We start from the raw sequence: 20,418 nt of genomic DNA on the forward strand, positions 1-20,418 counted from the left end.
TCATCTCATCAGAGGATGTAATTATAAATGAGGTGTCCAATCACCTTCCAGTTGTTGAGAGTGACCATGAAGTGACCATGGAATGAGGAGTTAGCTGGAAAAGAGATCAATGCAGCTTGAGGGATATTCAGGAACTATCTAGTAGAAGCAATGTCTAAATATTCCAAGGGTCAGAAGGTTAAATAAGGTAGGTGTGAAATGGATGAATGAAAAGATTAAGCATGTGATACAGAGAAAAAGGGCATTATGGAGGCAGCATAGGAGAAGTGGTAATAACCAACTCCATGAGGATTACAAAGACCAGGCAAGGTGGGTAACTTGGTTGGTAAGGGTAGCAAAATTGTAGTATGAGCAGAAGTTAGCTAATGAAGCCAAAAAAAAAAATCCTAGAGAGTTCTTTTGATATGTAGCCAGCAAAAAAAGAATGATTATGGAAGGATGACACTGATTGGAGAAAATGGTATAAGGACAGCTGTTGCAGAAGATATAGTGGAGATACTTAACAAGCAGTTCATAAAGGTCTTTCATTCTTGTGAATGTGAGTTCATGGAGAGACTGAGAGCAATTGATAATGGGGGAGAAGACACTGACAGTAAGTGAGTAAGAGGTGTATGGTGAGTTCAGCAAACTTGATGTTAATAAGGCTGTGGGACTTGATAATATATCACCACATGTTCTGAAGGAATGTGCCAAGGAGTTGACATCTGCCTTGACATATTTTTTTAATATGAGTCTTGCACAGGGTCAAGTTCCTAAGGAGTGGAAGGAAGGCAAGATTGTGCCACTTCATAAGGGAGGTGATAGAACTCAAGCATCAAATTATAGGCCTGTCGTGTCAGGTGTCATGGTTAAGTTGTTGGAGAAACTTGTGAGAACTAGGATCCAGAATTGGGTTGCCAACAATGGTATTATCTTTGATGAACAGCATAGATTTGCTAAAGGGAGGTCATGTTTTAGTAATCTACTTACTTATTACAATAAGGTGACAGCTACCTTGGACAGAGGAGAGGGATACACAGTAATACTAAGATTTTGCTTTTGATAGATTATTGCATGAACTGTTGATAGTCAAACTAGAGGGGGATGGGGTTGGATATTAGATTAGTGCATTGGATCAGAGACTGGCTATCTGATAGGTATCAGCAAGTTGTGCATTGGGGGGGGGAGCAATATCCTGGAAAAGGAAAGTCACTAGTGGTGCACCTCAGGGATCTGTTTTAGGGCCATTACTGTTTAACTTGTATGTTAATGATATTGGCAAAGATTTGGATGGAGATATTCCATTGTCTGCAGATGATGAAAAGTTGGGATGAACTACGAAGAATAGAGAAGATGTTGTGGCCTTACAAGACTTGAATAAATTGAGTGATTGGGAATGGGGATGTAAGTTCAATGTTGCAAAATGTAAGGTTTTAAAATTTGGGAAACAAAGATGGCATGTAGAATTTATGCTTGGTAGGGATATATTGTTGGAGGTGGAGGAAATAAGAGATCTTGGGATGATAGTGGATAAGGATCTGAAATTTAGGGGACACTGCCAAAATTGTGAAGACAACACAAAGACTTCTGGGAATGATGTGGAGGACACTAACCCATATAAGGGTTCGATTAGGCCACAGATGGACTACTGTGCTCAGATTTGGTTACCTGGTTTTCAAAAGGACAAATAGATGTTGGAAAGGATCCAGAGGCAGCTGACTAAGTTTTTCTGACATCTCGAATGTTGAATATGAGAAACGATTGAGAAGATGCAATTTACAGAGTCTAGTGGATAGGAGGAAGAGAGGAGATATGATAGAGACCTATAAGTTAGTAAGGGGTTGTTATAGGATCAATGTTGGAGAGGTTTTACAGAAAACATTGGGAGATCAGGGGAGAACCAGAGGTTCAAAACTGTATAAAGAGGATGTGAACAGGGGGAATGAGAAGCAGGTTTTTTGCATGCAAATTTGTGAATGGCTGTAATGCCTTTCCTGAGAGTGTGGTGACTGCAGAGAATGAGTGTGTTTAAGGCACCGTATGATGAGCTGCGTATGATAAAAGGACCTCCTAGATGAGTCTTTAACTCCATGGTGTAATAATAATAATAATTTCATCAAAAAGTTTTAGATATTTTTTTTACTAAGTTCTTCCTAATGACTTTAAGAATCTTATCAAAAAATCAAAATACTTAAAAATTCATCAAAGGTGTGGTGAATTCTGAAGCTCTTCCTTTTAACATTTCCAGAGAGATCTTCAAAATCCACCACACCTTTGATAGTTTATTGAAAGTATTCTGGAATAAGATCCTCACGGTTATCCATGATGAAGACCCGTCTTACATATAGATTCACCACAAACAGCGACCCTACTTAAGTGGATCAAGCAGCAGAAGAAGATATCCAAGTATAGGTCTGTCGTGGGTGTTTCTGGAAGCAGGTATTGGTAATAACTAAATTCCAACAGTCTTTCACCATTACCCAGACCAAACATGTCACACTCTGGTCTAACTCTCATACTCTTTCCCACTTTTGTATTTAAGTCTCCTAAGATGTAAAGTATGTTTCTCCTTGGTATGCAGCCCAAAATAGCCTGTATGTTTTCATAGAATTCCTCACTCTCTTCATCAGGTCTATCCATGTGGGAGTGCATAAACTGTCACAATTGATATGTTGGTAGACTGAGCCTTAAGTCTAATAGAAAGTATCCTATCGTTAACAGGGTTATAACCAAAAAGGCTTCTTGCCTGAGCTGTCTTCAGTATACAGCTACCCAATGATGCTTTGAGTCACGACCTGAGTAAACAACTAGCTTACCATCTTGTCTTTTGAAGTTACCTTCTCCATTTCATCTGGTCTCTGTAATTCCCAGGATGTCAATTTGATACCTATCCATCTCTTTACAGACACTCTCAAGAGTACCCATCTGTAGACTCCAAACATTCCATGTGCCTATGTAAAATACCCTTCTAAGATTAATCCTATACCTTCTGTGTTCCTCATTCACAATATCACTGACTTTTGTTGGAGACTGTAACATACTGGCAAAATTTAGAAAACAAAAATTTGTAGATAAACTTTATCATTACTTGTTCATGCTACCAAAACCAGCAGATAATGGAAGAATGCCAAGTCATCCCTAAAAACAGTGAGAGAATGTGAGCAACTGTATAAGATTTTTTATATGGTGATGGGTACACATCCTTGGGGGAGCCTGAAACCTTTAGAGAACATGTCCCCAGGTGGTAAATAGTGGTCTAATAATAATGTTTGGCCTTTTGTGTCTTCGTAATATTTTTATTCATATATACTGTATTCACTGCATTCTATATATATTTGTAACATACATACATGTATTGCCCTCTTTCTATATCTATCCTAACTTTATCTTATTTTCTATTTAACTCAAACATACATCGCTCCACCTCTAATTTCTTTCTATTCTACCTTCAGTGATTCTAAGTTCTTTGCACCTGAGAGCAAAGGAAATTTATATAGATTTATGACTGCACCACCTTGCCTCAATATGATACAAGAAATATGATACCTCCGGTAGATCTCAATCATGCAATATTAATTACTTCTCAGAACATTCACAGTCATGGTCTATTAACCTTATTTTCCTACTGTAATGATTTCCCGCTTATAGGCTCGAATTATTTTAGATCAATGCATTGCAATAAATAAGATCAGGCAACACTTTTTAAGAAAATTCAACAAGCATATATAATGATCACTAATTAAAGAAATGTACAATACAAAGAGAAGAGCAGGGGAACTGTTCTCTGTTAATCTCAACTCAAAATTCATGCAACTACCTATATATCTCTTACAACAACTTGCTTTAGTTATTCGAATAGTTTATATTACTTTCCTCAACTTAATTCTCAATATCTACTTCTATTTGCATCAATATACCAACATGACATACATACAGCAATCAATCCTTATCAATAACACACAAAGTAATTTCCCACAATTTCTCAGTTAGTTTGTAATACTTTCTTCAGCTTAATTTCAATATCTAGTTTAAGTACATCTCTATCTATATCAAGACTTATATAACAATCAATCATATCAACAATAAAACTTAGATATTATACAAATGTCAGATTACCTCCTAAACTCAATTAGCTATGCTCATATACACATGCATTACCAAATTCAATCTGAATGGACATATCGGTTATTCTCTGGCTATGACTATCCTATCTTATGAATCTTATCAGTTCATTAAAACATCTTTCTTACACCACATAATCTTATAAGATACAATATCAGACTCATGTGAACAGTCTTTCTCAATGATGCACCTATTTCTTCTATTTTTGTCACAGCATCCTATGTTCCCTTTTCCATTCTGGGTTTTGGTTTTTCTACCTCTGGACCGTCGGAGAACCGGTAGCTTTGTCAGGTCGGCAAGCAGGATACGAGGAACGATTTTCTGGCGTTGAACACTCGGTCGAAGGGTTACGATTGTCGGGCATTCACAGGCTCAGCTGAGCGGAATAACTTCTGGACAGTTTCGTTTCTCCTTATGTATTCGCCTCTGGACATCCACGCTCCTTGACTCGAACGGCTTACGGTTGATTGACCTCCGACTTTTCAGTGTCTGGGCAGAACCTCCCCTTGTTCCTCTCTTTAGATGTCGATCCCCGATCATCCCCCAAAACTTGCCTTATATCCTTCTCAGTTTCCAAACCTTGGGTTCAGTTTTAGAACCCCCTTGCAATATCATGTGATAGCGTGTTCTGGAACTTTCGTCGACTTCTTTCACATTCCTAATCTGTTTTTGTCGGCCTGTGGAAGTCACGTTTGATTCCTGCCGTCCCTTTCTGCACTGACCTTGAAGGCCACCTGCAACTGAACATGTAAACAAGAATCAAACGGCCTCCCGGCTGCATGGCCTTGCTGTTATCAATTCTACATGTTTTGTTTTTGTAAAGAGTAAGCTAATCCCCGTTGTGCTGAACATATTCTCTATACAATACTAAACAATAATATTAATATAATAGACATATTTACATGTTTTCTGGGTTTTACCATTCCTGTAAAAGGTCGATGCATTAACCGAACGAAAATTCATGCTGCATCGAATTTTTACAGTGGAATGCCTCTCAGATATGCATGGCAGGAGGGAAATGAAAGGTCTCCTGTGGACTAACAGGCAAGAGCAGTGTCGGATCTATCGTTATGGTGACCGTATTTTTTTTGGAGAAAATAAAGGACAAATCAGAAATTGTTTCATAATAAAAAAAAAAACAGGTTGCGTTTATTTGTTTCACTAAAACTAAAAAGCTTTATAAAAGAACCAATAGGCTTCATTTCGGCGATATAAACATTATTTAAATTAAGGGGATATTAAATCCCACATTGTTTTAAAACCGAATAAGAAACTTAAAGATTGGAATTAGAGAGTTTCATGCCGAATATAGTATAGTAAACTATAAAAGTATCGGCAACTACTAGCATGATGTAATGCACGTAGTCCAAGTACGTAGTACAAACTCAGGCAACTCGCAGCAAAGGTGGTAAAGTTCTGATCGCTATTCTTGGTATTTTCCATATTGTAAAACACATTTCCTAGGAAATGTATGCTGTTATTACATTATAGTTTACTATACTATATTCAGCATGAAACTCTCTGATTCCAATCTTTAAGTTTCTTACTCGGTTTTAAAACAATGATGGATTTAATATTCCCTTAATTTAAATAATGTATGGAAAATACCAAACATTATGAAAAATACCAAGAATAGTGATCAGAACTTTCCCACCTTTGCTGCGAGTTGCCTGAGTTTGTACTATGTACTTGGACTACGTGCATTAGCTCACGCTAGTAGTCGCCAATGCTTTCATAGTTTACCATACTATATTCGGCATGAAACTCTCTGATTCCAATCTTTAAATTTCTTATTCGGTTTTAAAACAATGTGGGATTTAATATCCCCTTAATTTAAATAAGCTTTATAACATTTACTATAAACTATAAGCATATACATAGCATTTTAAACAATCATATTATTAAAAGTTTATTTTTCACTTGGTTAGAGTATAATAAAATTAGTTTAATCCTTTATCCAAGTGTGAGCAAACAAAGTTTGCGCCTGAAGTATCTTCAGGACTAGGGTAAGGTGATACCACACCAGGGCAACTCGTTGCAAAGGTGGAGAAAGCTACCAACACTCCTATCTCAGTATCTCCTATAATGCAAAACACATCTCCTTGCGGATATGTCTAATGTTATGCATTAAGGGAAGGGCCACTACCCAGACTAGTTTCGACCTTTATTGAGGTCTCTTCAGTGGGAGCCAGGCCCTAGTGGAAATACCAGGCAGAAGCATTTGCAGGTCATCTCTACCTATAGGAGTTGCCAAATGGTGTGCCACCCTTTTTTAATACATTACTCTGGATTTAGAGAAGGTTGTTGAAAGTTTATTTTTCACTTGGTTAGAGTATAATAAAATTAGTTTAATCCTTTATCCAAGTGTGAGCAAACAAAGTTTGCGCCTGAAGTATCTTCAGGACTAGGGTAAGGTGATACCACACCAGGGCAACTCGTTGCAAAGGTGGAGAAAGCTACCAACACTCCTATCTCAGTATCTCCTATAATGCAAAACACATCTCCTTGCGGATATGTCTAATGTTATGCATTAAGGGAAGGGCCACTACCCAGACTAGTTTCGACCTTTATTGAGGTCTCTTCAGTGGGAGCCAGGCCCTAGTGGAAATACCAGGCAGAAGCATTTGCAGGTCATCTCTACCTATAGGAGTTGCCAAATGGTGTGCCACCCTTTTTATTATACTCTAACCAAGTGAAAAATAAACTTTCAACAACCTTCTCTAAATCCAGAGTAATTTATTAAAAAAGGGTGGCACACCATTTGGCAACTCCTATAGGTAGAGATGACCTGCAAATGCTTCTGCCTGGTATTTCCACTAGGGCCTGGCTCCCACTGAAGAGACCTCAATAAAGGTCGAAACTAGTCTGGGTAGTGGCCCTTCCCTTAATGCATAACATTAGACATATCCGCAAGGAGATGTGTTTTGCATTATAGGAGATACTGAGATAGGAGTGTTGGTAGCTTTCTCCACCTTTGCAACGAGTTGCCCTGGTGTGGTATCACCTTACCCTAGTCCTGAAGATACTTCAGGCGCAAACTTTGTTTGCTCACACTTGGATAAAGGATTAAACTAATTTTATTATAATCATATTATTAGTTAAAAAAATTTTAATTTTGATACTTTTCACAAGAATGAATTTTTTTTTAAGAAATCAGGTTTGTGTTTTAAAAATTCATAAAACTGTATACGATCCATGTCAAAGTTGCATTTGGGAAAAATGCATGTTTTCAATGTTTCAATTTTTAATTGGGTTTTTTCACTGGTCCACATATTGTTCACTAATGAAAATATTCGTTCAGTGGGGGCATTAGATCCAGGGAGACATAAGCAAAATTCAACGATTTTGAAAGATTTTTTTGAGCCAAAGTACACCAGTGACAATGCAACTTCAAGATGTCCACTCGCTCCTACCAAAGCTTCTACTCTACACACACAGAGTCAAGTTCAATATATACACACATCAATGAAGTAGCCATATATGCCACGCACTAGCCAGTGCTGACGAAATTACAGTTTCATGTTTCTAAGGGCTGTGTGCTATGCACCAATATTCAATTTACTATTTCAGTTCACAAAATAAAGAACAAAATGACCATTTTAGAAAAAAATTAAATCTAAAGGACAGAGCAGTGAAATAAAAGACTGTCCTGTTAAATAAAGGACATATGGTCACCGTATCTATAGTTGGTGGATGCAAATAATGTTTGTTCCCCATGTTGGAAGCAACTGAAAGAACCATTAAGGTTGGTCAGATGAGAGTTGATACACTGATAAATGCAATATGGAAGTGCAAAGGTAAAAGTACAACATGCTGGCCCAGATAAACAAGGTCCCTATACCCAACTGAACGATCAGGGTTGAATCGACACGTTAGCTACTGAATGAAGTGCAATAAAATTTAAGCCAACAAGAGACAAGATATCAGTAGTATCATAAAGTATGGAATGTCCATACTTTATGGACTCCTCGAAATCTGACTTACTTTGTAAGGAGATGGAGCGATACTATTGTGACATCCTTGGATTAGCAGATATATGCTGGACAGAGTCAGAGAAGATGAGATGTGGAAGAATCATCTGGTCTGGCAATAGTATAAAATAAGAGGGAGGAGTAGGATTTCTTCTCAGTAAAAAAGGATGAGAAACATTATTTGGATACAAACCAGTCAATGACAGAATAATAATACTAAGATTTGCAGAAAGACCATTCACAGTGGTTCAGGTATATTCACGTAGTTCAAGAAGTACCGAAGAAGAATTACCAACTTCTAATTTATTCTATAGAAACTCAGAAATAACCTTGAAATCAGTACCAAAGAAAGATATGCTAATTATTGGAGGTGAACGGAATGCAAAGATCAGAAATGACAATTTTTTTTTTTTTATTCGTATGGCATCCCTTTTCTCCCCTGTCCCTATTGGGGCGAGTTGAGCCCCCTCATGGGGGTTAAGTATTTATGGCTGTAGATCCACGCATGTTCACGTGCCGGTTTGCCTGCTTACAGGATGAAAAATCCTGCTGTCCACGCCCAAGACCGGCTAACTTAGCTATGCCTGAGGAAGATCCTCAAGTTCCTCATGTCTTCGATGGGAATCGAATCCAGGACAATCCTTCCCCCAGGCATATGGTTGCGAAGCGCAAAGCCACTAGGCTAACCATGCGGACAGAAATGACAATGAAAGATGGAAAGAATTATGGGCAAATGTAGGTATGCAGAAAACAATGAAAGAGGAGAAAGAATGCTTGAATTTGCCCTGAAGCATGGCATGGTAATTTGCACCACACAATTCTAGCAAAAAGATTGCAGGAAGTGAACATGGCAATCACCAGATGGAAGAACTAAGAACATGCTAGGTATGATACTCATAAGCAAGAGATGGGCCACATCAGTTCAGCAGTGTTGAATATTTCAAGGAGCAGACATGGAATTGGATCATAGCTTAGTGATTACTAATATTACATTGAAACAAGCGATAAGTGAAGGCACAGTATCAAAGTCAGAGAGATATGAGGACATTGAGCAAGGAAATTACAGGGAAAGTGTATAGGAAAGTGCTCAAGAATGATACAAAAAATGCTCCCTACATTGATAGATTGAGAGCTTGTGGATTGCAGAGGTTGGTTCATAGGCAGAGAAGAAGGGATATGATAAAAACATTTAAATTACTAAAAGGTTTTTATAAGATTGACGCAGGGGAAATATTTCAGCTGTGTGATAGTGATGGAAAAATAAGAGGTCATCTCTGGAAATCAAGGAAAAGTGTGGTTAACAAGGGTGTGAGAACTATATTTTTTTCTTGGAGAGTGGTGAATGAATGGAATGCATTGCCTGACTCTGTTGTGAGTTCTTTATCTGTAAATGAATTCAAGAAGAGGTATGATAGATATTGTTTTGATAGTTTTGGTCTCCTGCGATGAGTCTTCTGACTCCATGGAGATACCAATAATAATAATAATAAAGTTTTTTGGATACAACAGAATGGATAACAGTAGAAAAACCAAAACTTTGATGCTTAGTACAATGAATGGTATAAATAGAAGAGGAAAGCCTAAGTGAAAGTGGATAGACGATGTAAAGCAGTGGTGTGGAAAGAACTGGCAAGATTTGAGTCAGCTGGCAATGGACAGAAAGATAAAAGGCAAAGAATGGTGTAACAAGCATCAGAGACTAATGGGCATTGGACCCATGGGCAACAATGATGATGGGTACACAGAATTCAGGGTCTCAACAGCTAGTGAGTACACAAATAGTGGTAGAGAATTCAAGATGAGATATGGTCATCAGTACTGTTGTGTGCAGAATGGAATAACCTTGCATGACGAGCTGAGTGACTGCTAGTAGTCAAAGAATAACACTATGTTTTTGTGACTGGCTTAGCAAAAACAGGTAACAACTAATACCAGTTAATGGTGATTAATTTATAAAAATGAATTTCAGCTTAAAGCATATGAGGAAAGTTAGCAGCAGTACTTATTACAAAAGATGTGGTTCACTGAGGTGTTTCCAATGCATAAAAGTTGAAAAAGAAAAAAAATTAATGCTTCTGCAGGCAAGAGTTACTGTTTTCTTAGATTGATTGATGATTGAACAATGCTCCTGATACTAGGTGTGGTATACTATGCAATTAAATGTACCTGGATGCTAGATTTTTTTTGTTATTCCTGCCCACACTACAACTAAATTTGAATTATTATTATTATTGTTATATCACACCTCCAGAGAGTTCAAAGACTCATCGAGGGAGGACATCAACTCTACAATTCTTCGTCTCACTACTCCACCAACCTTCATCATCTAACACCACCACTAGTGCTTTCACAGACAATCGCAAACATTCATGCCCACGGCGGGATTCGAACCTGCAGCCTTTTGGCTGGGGAGCGGATACGCTAACCACTCGGTCAATCAGGCCAAATTCATGGCCTATTTGTGGCAAAATATGTTGGTTTAATCTACTGAGCCATCTAACCTGTAAAGATTAACAAGTAACCCACTGACATGTAATAATTACATAATACAACAATATGCCGGCCTGGTTGGCCGAATGGTCAGCGTATTTGCTCTCCAGCCAAAAGGCTACGGGTTCAAATCCTGCCGTGGGCATGGATGTTTGCGATTGTTTGTGAAAATACTAATGGTGGTGGTTGGCGGTAGATGGCGTTAGTGTAGATGATGGAGGTAGTTGCGGTTGGTGGAGAAGGAGAGTTGTAGAGTAGGTACCCTCCCTAGATGTGTTATATAATAATAATAATACAAATAGGAAACACACAGCTCTGACATTACACTTAACATGATGTCACAGCCAGTAGCGCACTGAGGATTTAATCTTGGGGTGGGGGGGGGAGTTCAGTAGACGATTTGAGAATACACACTACACATTGCATACAACCTATGACTGAACATCTGCAATGATCGCTAATTCATAAGTAGTATAGAAATTGAAGACACGACACAACATAAATTAAAAAAAAAAAGAATTTTAATTAGGAAAAGATTTTTGGAAAATTGTCTAGTATTTTTTCCTTTTTCTTTGGGGGGAGGGCCCCCTGGGTGTGCCACTGGTCACAGCAATGTATTTCCATAAATTAGCCGCTCAGCTAACCACAAAATCAGGAATTGTAGAAGGTAAAGGGCTTTTCACGAAAGTCATCACAGAATTTATTTCTTGAAGACTTTGAAATGACGGGATTATAAAAAAAAAAAAATAATAATTCGGGTGGTGTATGCATTATTTTCATCTGCTCACAATTTTTCAGTTAGTTATTTGGAGAACTTTACAACTGCCTTCAGCGAGCATGTTCTTATCCACTTTAATTCGGCTCATCATTACTGCATAGCGATGATGGTTAATAATTATTATTATGCTGTATATCACACTATGATTAAAATGGGTTATTCCTAAAGGATTTTGCTGAGCAATAAGTCTATATGGAGCGAGGACAGTGAGTTAACAATAAAATAATAATGATAAACTACATGCATCCAAATTTCCTACTCACTGTTTGCTCTTCGACATCTTTTTTAATTTATTGCTTAACTCATTCACTAACTTTTTGAAACAACTCACACCAGAACGATTCACCAAATCATCATTTCGTTTCTTTTTCTGCTGTCGTATAACAGTAATAAATATTTCGAGCGCCACCTTTATTGAATATTTATTTTCTACCACCAGAATGTTTTCTCGAATGCCACCAGTGTCGCTTCCATAACAATGCTTTAACCAAGGTTGAGAAAGTAAACATATCTAAGTTGTCATTAGGATCGTTTCGATAAGAAAGTTAATAATGGAAAGATATATGTAATATAATAAAGTTAATAATGGAAAGATATGTAATATAATAAAGTTAATATATAATAACATTTGGAAGAAGTACAGCAATGTGTTAAGGGTATTAAAATTTAGATATTTTGGTAAACATTTATGCGCGTCTACACTTAAATCGAAGTTATCTGAATGATATCTAATCAAAATCACTAATGAAACGGGAAGAAACAGTAGGTAAGAAAATTTTGATTTCGATTCGCTTGAGAAGATAATTATTTTGAGGAACTGGTTAATATTATTTTTATGTTTATCATTCGTCTAAGTATGAATTCATTTTATATTAGTGCAACTCCTTATTCTAAACATTCATACAAAATAAACTTTTAAGGATAAGAGTAAGGGATTTTATTTGGCATCAGGAAATATATATATAAGATAATAAATACCCATTATGGTTTATAGCCTAAATAGCAAAACGATGATAGCTTCTGAAATTAAAAAGTTTCGAAAGTTACAGGAAACCTGTACTGAGAATACAGCCTTCACCATAAGAGTTGCCTTGATATTGCACACCATAATGAACTCTGCCCATGGAGTCCATATATTTCTGTTTTATGCAATGAATATTATTTGCTATCCTACTTTTCATTAAGCTGTCTCTTATCCGTTGCCTGTTTTGAAGATTTGTTTATTGTCAGAGACCAGCCTTATACCATGTAAAAAGGAAGTTTGTGCTCAGAAATACAAATGTGTTTTAGAGTTGTATTTTTCACAAATTACTTTTGTTTGGTGCCTAAAACAATGATTTTTCGTTTATGTGCATCTTTTATGACCTGTCTGAAAGTTCACTTATGAAAAATACAACTTTGAAACACAGGATTCCATAGTATTAAGAAGAAAGTTGCCTTTTTTTCTCAATACTATGGTGTATCAAGTCTTCACATGAAAGTTGGCTGTATATTGTAGTATCAAGACAACTCTCCTGTGAAAGGTTGCATTCTCAATAACATATGTATTCTTTATTTTAATAAAAACATAAGTATTATTTAGTAAATGAAAATAAAAAATAAATTATATTCTTGCTACAATCCTATACCGAAGCATAACCAAAGTTTGAACATGAAATATCTTTACAACTAGGCTACTTTTATATAGATGCTCTTGACTTCATATCAGTTCCCAAACACATGGAATTCTCTGTCAAGAAAGGGTTTTGAACTATAAAGGTGGTAATTATGACTGACAGGAGTCATCTTGGAGCAGTGCCATGGCTTTAGAAGCTACGAGGAAAGAATGTCAGTAGTGAATGGGAAATGGTCGGAGATTGTATGAGAAAAGCAGTATCAGAATGCATATCCAAGGTCAGGATGATAAACCAAGTGGGGATAAAGTGAACGAGTAGCAATATTATTATTACATGACACCTCCAAGAAGTCATTGCAGGAGGACATTACTCCACTCTGCTACACAATATAACCTTCTTCCCTATTACTTAATTCTCCTGGAAGAGATATAAAATCTCTTCCGTAATCTTTTTTTTACCTGCAGTTCCCATTTGATGTTATTCACCTTTACACCAAATTTATGTTCTCTTTTTCACTCTGGTATACAACTTGCCATTATTGCTAATGAATATTTCTTCATTAGTTCCTATGCATTATTGCTTATCTCTCCTTTTCTATTCCTCTATCCATTTAAGTGTGTTCTCTTTTTCACTCTGGCATACAACTTGCCATTATTGCTAGTGAATATTTCTTCATTAGTTCCTATGCATTATTGCTTATTTCTCCTTTTCTATTCCTCTATCCATTTAAGTGTGTTCTCTTTTTCACTCTGGTATGCAACTTGCCATTATTCCTAGTGAATATTTCTTCATTAGTTCCTATGCATTATTGCTTATCTCTCCTTTTCTATTCCTCTATCCATTTAAGTGCCCCAAGCTGATTTCTAAGATTATTATAATCAGCTGCTTTATAATTCCACATAAATTCCTTTCACTTTGCTCCTGCATCTCTGTTTATCCAAAAATCAAAAAAAAAAAAAAATCAGCTAACGCCTTTTTATTCCCGTATATACGGGAGTAGGCGAGGCCATTTAGCCCTATCTAACTTTTGGAGACTGAGTGGGCAGTTCAATCTCCACTGGTACCCAATCAGAGACAGATGGCCCAAGGCTATCACTAATTAAGCGGTATGCAGTGAAGAGAGACGGCTCAAATGTGCCGCCATCTCGTGGTCTCTAACCCTAACACAATATATTTTAATGTCTGAAATAATGTGGGTTCTACGGTCGATTTTCTTGAGTTTACAGGACGAAAAACCCGAGTTTCCGGGAGGAAAAACCTGCTTGCCTGTGCCAGAGATCGACTAACTCGGGAACCAGTCGAAAAAAGGCTTAGAAAAATTTCCTCTAGTCGCCGACTAGACTCGAAACCAAGACTTCCTTCGTGCGGCCTAGCGCGATGGTGTGCAAACGCCACATCCACTGAGCTACACAGGCTCTGTTTATCCTCCAAATCAAAATCTCATGTGCACTCTCTCCAGTTGACAGCAGAGATGCCATCTCATTTACAATTAGATTCTTTCCCATGCGAATTACAATTCATGTGGAGAATAATTATTGGAAAGCTTGAAAAAGGCTGCAGAATTACTGATATTGCCAAAGAGTTTGGAATCTCATTGTATCCAGGCTCTGGGCAGAGTTTCAAACCCATGGAATGTGTCTAGATGTGTACTAAGAGGTCGCCCTGCCACAGAGCACAAAGACAGATATTTGATTATAACAGCAAAATATAATTGACGCATCATGGCAGGTCAGCATGCAAGTTGGCTCCATTCAAGTATAGATGCACAGATATCTCAACAAACTGTGGCAAGATGTCTGCAACAAGTAGTACTATAGGTCTGAAGGCTTGTAGTCTGCATCCTTTTATCCACAGCTCATCGTAGAGCTTTTTTTCAATGGTGTTGTGTCCATAAAAATTGGACAAGACACCAATGGGCTAAAGTACGCTTTATAGATGAGTCGTTTCAGCCTTTCTTCTGATTCTAGATTACGATCTGCTGTGAAACTTGTACTGCTTACCATCATGAACATGAAGTTGACGAACAAAGTTCGTCAACTTCATGTTCAATTGTTCCATGGTGCTGTAGATGAAGAATTCATTTTTATGAATGACAATGCCACACCACATTGTACCCAAGCAGTAGAGATAATTCTGGAGTCTGAGGATATCAATCGAATTGAGTGGCCAGCACGCTCACCAATCCCAACTCCATAGAACACATTTGGGTTGTAATAGGGGAAATGCATTGCTGTTCGAAAGTTCCCTCCAGAAAACAAAGCTTTATCCTTACTCTGCAAGAGGAGTGGGCCAGTTTGTCTCAAGAACTGAATCACTTAGTGCTAAGCATGGTAAGACATGAATGGTGCATTGCAATTCAGGGTAAACACATTCCATCCTGAATTGTCTCTCCGCATAGTTTTTCTGAGGAAATTTGTAACTTTAGACAAAAATGTATTGCAATTTAATTTGTATGAAATTTATAACACATTTTTTTCTGTAATGTAATATAATTATTAGTATACTGGCAATGGTCCACATTTTGCTGTAGTCATGAAATTTTTTCATGTACAGGTAAAAATCCTTAGCTTTTGGACACCAGTGTATATAAGTGAAACTTGGATAATTTAAAAAATAGACCAACATAGAATAACATCAGCAGAAAAGAAATTTCTAAGAACAGCAGGATACACTAAACCAAATTTAAAAAAAGAAAAACAAAAATTATAAGAACTACAGTACGAATCAACTTTACAGACATTAGTTAAATATAGAAACAAATAGGTTCAACATGTGAACAGAATGTTACTGGACAAACTACCAAGAAGAAGAAGAATGCTAAAATATAAACTGAGAAGAAAAAGAAATGGAGGAAGAGCCATAAAGAGATGGTGTGAGGAACACGCCAGCAGGCCCAATACCACAAAAGGAAGAAGAAAATGTTATGAATTTGCATTTTATATATATTATTAATATATATAAAATGCAAATTATTGTTATATATTATATATTACTATATTAATAATATAGTAATATATTATTGTATTACTATTATTATTAAGAGAGACCTCCAGGGAGTCAGAGACTCATCGAGAGTGGCCACATACTACACACACACACCAGCTATCATACTTATTCTTGAATTCATTCACACTGCTTGCACTCACAACATCCAGTGGCAATCCATTCCAATCATGCACAATGAGAGAAAAATCTAGAAAAAAAAAATTGAAAAATTTCATCAATTGAAATTCTGTATGATCCTTTCAGAAGTTTGTAAGTCTCAATCATATCTCCCCTCCTTCTCCTGTCTGCAGTCTACAAATTCTCAATCTGTCTTCATACTCAGTATTCCACAGTCTTGATATCATTTTTAACACTCCTTTGTACTCTCCATTATATCAGAATCACAACAGAGACCAGGCCTACACACAATAGTCCAAGTGAGGTCTAATCAAGGCCTTATAAAGAGGCAAAATAACATCCTTATCTTTATACGTGAATGTAATTATCTTTGAGTTGTATTTGCAATCTTTGCCACATGAACCCTGAACTTCAACTTCCTATCTGTTAACACCCCAAGATCCCTAGCCTCATCAATTTCTTCTAGCCTAATCCCACCAATATAATACGACATCAGATATCTAATTACATCAAATATCTAATTGCATTTACTGACATTGAACTGACATCCATTTTCCCATGCCCACAATTCCAGCCTATTCAAATCATTCTGCAAGTACTGCATATCAGCAGCATTCCTGATTACTCTATCTATTTTTACATCATCAGCAAATAGCTGTATGTCGCTTGTTAAATCCTCCCCAATATCATTAATGCACAGATTGAATAACAGTGGACTAAGCACTGATCCTTGTGGTACACCACTTGTTATTTTTTATTATTAATCTTTGTACTGGTTATGGGCAGTACTATCCCTTACATCACGTTCAGACTTGGTATAGGCCTAAGCCTTTATGAGTGTTTTACCCAATGCCCAAAGGAATATCCTGTTTTAGTTATCATTGTAGTCATTCTCTGGTGGCAACCAGTGTGTTTTGTAGGGGCCCTCAAGGAAAGAACTTTTATATTCTTCTGCATAAGCCCAAGCTGTTTTAAGTCCTTATAGCTATCTGCGCTCCATACGCCATGTAAAGAGATGGTAACACTGGTAAACCTCGGAGTTGCCCCATGCTCCTCCCGTATCTTAATAGATCTTGGTTATTCTTATAATAGTTTACCTTGTTATTATGGCTATAGGCTAGTGGGCACCCTGTTCCCACCACCTGGGCATCAACTACCCAAACGTTACCATCTGTGATTATAATAGTCTTAGACGTCAACTTCGGGAAGTTTCATGGAGGGAGGAATTGGAAGGCCGGGATATCACCAGTGCGTGGGAAATTGTGAAAGAATATTTGTTATCAGCAATGGTAAGTTGTATACCACGAGTGAAGAAGAGGACGCAATTTGGAGTAAAGTGGATGACAAACAATATTAAACAGGAATTGCATGCGAAAAAGAGGCTATGGAAGAGATATAAGGAGATAGGTGAAGAGATGCATGAGGAATATAAGACACAGGCCAGAAGAGTGACTAGTGTGGTAAGGAAAGCGAAACTGGAATATGAGAGGAGATTGGCCCTAAGATCCAAAGAAAATCCTAGGAAATTTTTTAGCTATGTGGCCAGTAGGAGGAGAAATGACTGTGGAAGAATGATATTGTGGGATAAAAATGGGAATAGAGTGACTGATGCAGAGGACATAGTGGAATTGTTCAATGAACACTTTATTGGAGTATTTCATCCTAGAGGAGTCAGTTTTAATGCTAGAGGGATAGGACTGGTACGAGGTCTGGAGGTACAGGAGGAGGTACTGGACGTTCAGATACTGAGTACTCTGGATGTCAGTAAAGCTGTGGGACTGGATGGTATTTCGCCACGAGTTTTGAGAGAATGTGCTAGGGAATTGACAGTACCTTTAACGTGGCTTTTCAGTGAAAGTCTGGCTTTGGCAAAGGTGCCCAGGGAATGGAAGGAAGGTAAGATAGTGCCATTGCATAAGGGTGGTAACAGACTGGAAGTGTCTAATTATAGGCCAGTCTGTGTGTCATCAGTAGTTGTTAAGATCTTGGAGAAAGTAGTGAGGGACCGTGTACAGCATTGGGCAGATGAGGGTAATGTTATCTGTGAGAATCAACATGGATTTGTGAAAGGATGCTCTTGTTTTAGCAATATGCTAGCCTTTTATAATAAAGTTACAAGAACATTAGATGAGGGAAAGGATATACTGCAATTTTCTTAGACTTGGCGAAGGCATTTGACAGGGTGCCACATGATAAGCTGATATTTAAGTTGCAGCACATGGGTCTGGATGTTAGATTGGTCAACTGGATTCAGGATTGGCTGTCTGATAGGTATCAGAGAGTTGTGTATGGTGGAGCAGTTTCCAGGAGGCAGAGGGTTACAAGTGGGGTCCCACAGGGCTCAGTACTAGGACCTATATTGTTTAACCTTTATATCAATGACATAGCCAGTGGATTGCAAGGGGATATTCAGTTGTTTGCAGATGATGCGAAGCTTGGAAGGATTATTAGTAATAGTGCAGATGTGGTAGCCCTGCAAGAGGATTTAAATAAGCTAGATAGATGGGCAAATGAATGGGGGTGTCAGTTTAATGCAGCAAAATGTAAGGTCTTGAGGTTTGGGAAACATTGATGGGATGCTGCATACTCTATGGGAGGAGTTATACTGGAGGAAGTAGGGGAGACAAGAGATCTGGGGTTGATGATGGATAGAAACCTGAAGTTTAGGGGACATATTGCAAAGGTGGTGAAGGTAACACAGAGGATTGCTGCTATTATGAGAAGGACACTGACCTGCAGAGATAAGAGGGTTATCATTCCATTGTATAAGTCTCTGATCAGACCACACTTGGACTATTGTTCTCAGATTTGGTCCCCAGGATTTGAAGGGGATAAATTAACTGTGGAAAGGATACAAAGACGGATGACAAAGATGGTTTCAGGACTGTACAAGGATAGTTATGAGGATCGGCTGAGAGAATGTGGACTGCAGAGTTTGGTGGATAGAAGAAGGAGAGGTGATATGATTGAGACTTTTAAACTGTTGAGAGGTGGTTACAGGGTTGACACTGGGGAGTTCTTTCGCTTGGTTGATCAGCGGGAAGGAGTGATGACAAGAGGCCATCCCTGGAAGTTACGAAAGGAAACTGTGAGCAAGAGGGTAAGGAGTGGTTTCTTTGTGTGGAGGGTGGTTGAGCCGTGGAATGCATTGCCTGATGGAGTGGTGGGAGCGAGAACGGTCAGTGAGTTTAAAGAGTGGTATGATAGACTTTGTGTTTCTCAGGGGGGACCTCCCCTCAGTGAGTCTTGACAGACTTTATGTCTTAGGAAGGACCTCCCTCGATGAGTCTTTTGACTCCTTGGAGGCCTGAATAATAATAATAATAATAATAATAATCTCTTTTAATCACTAAGTCTGGCTCCACAAACCCACGGTGGTCCTATAATATGATTACACCGTGGTCTCCCAACCTTTGTTCTTAACGTGGTTGTACAGAATGTAGACCACAGTGTCATGTCCCCACACACGGACCCCATGAGTGCAGAAGCAACACTTGGCTATATGAGATAATGTCTCACAGTAGTGGCAGCCAGCCCTACAGTTTGTCGTCACTACCCATCGAACTGTGCAGGCTCGAGTGTGCAGGACATTGATCCTTGTTCCTGATAAGGTCAATATACTCGAACTCAGTTAAGAGTCTGGTGCCATCCCTTACTCAATTATGCTGAGGAGGCACCAGATATGACTCTTTTAAAGGAGCCCCATCTACAGAACAGTGCAGCAGAGATGCCCATCTCTTGTGTTCTCAGGTACTGACTCATTTGAGGTACCTTGATAATGGGACCAGCCTTTAGCCTCTCTAAAGTTTTCTTGTATTAATGGGCTATAGAAAGTCTCTCTGCAGATCTGGGAAGAAGATAGTTCTAACTTCACGATTCTGGACAGCCGCAGGTGTGGGATCAGTCATCTAAGTGATAGAATCCCCTGAGCCTGCCGGCCTTCACTCTTGCATGGAAATATGCAGTCCTAGCCATGATCTCATGGCTGAACGGATAGCCCTGTCCATTCGGGATAGTACTGAGATATATGCTCTATCAAGCACCAACTTGTGGTAAAAGTGAGGTAGGATATAGTGGGAAAGGAAAAACGGGGTTTGAGAGGAGCTTTCCTCAAAGAAGCGATCCCAGCTTTTAGGATAGAAGGGACAGAAGACCTTCCTTTTGGGGTGAACATGATTCCGAGGTATCTCCACTCTTCCAGGATGGTCAGAGCATGCAATGGCCTCATGTGCAGGGAAAACTCTGTAGTCTTGACCTTAAGATTCTTGTCACGACCAGAGAGGACAAGAGCTAAAGAGCAGGACTTCTCTACATTAATAGAAAGGCCTCAAATAGAGAA

At 38.2% G+C, this 20,418-nt stretch overlaps 1 protein-coding gene and 1 long non-coding RNA gene across 2 annotated transcripts in view; one reads left to right on the forward strand and one right to left on the reverse strand.

Moving 5' to 3' along the window:
- The window catches only part of LOC150107086 (uncharacterized), a 57,463-nt gene extending 45,756 nt beyond the window's left edge, over window positions 1–11,707 (reverse strand). Inside the window, exon 1 of the long non-coding RNA XR_016548186.1 lies at window positions 11,604–11,707. This is a non-coding gene — a long non-coding RNA (uncharacterized LOC150107086). The remainder of the gene's footprint in view (window positions 1–11,603) is intronic.
- A 165-nt stretch (window positions 11,708–11,872) lies between these two features.
- Window positions 11,873–20,418, forward strand: part of LOC150107087 (telomerase-binding protein EST1A-like) — a 330,605-nt gene continuing 322,059 nt past the window's right edge. Inside the window, exon 1 of the mRNA XM_090390990.1 lies at window positions 11,873–12,106. Within this exon, the coding sequence (XP_090247116.1) occupies window positions 12,085–12,106 (22 nt within the window). The 5' untranslated portion in view covers window positions 11,873–12,084. The remainder of the gene's footprint in view (window positions 12,107–20,418) is intronic.

Source organism: Typopeltis vanoorti, chromosome 4 (genome assembly GCF_054136105.1).
Source record: "Typopeltis vanoorti isolate ZY-2024b chromosome 4, IOZ_Tvanoo_1.0, whole genome shotgun sequence".
NCBI lineage: Eukaryota > Metazoa > Arthropoda > Arachnida > Uropygi > Thelyphonidae > Typopeltis > Typopeltis vanoorti.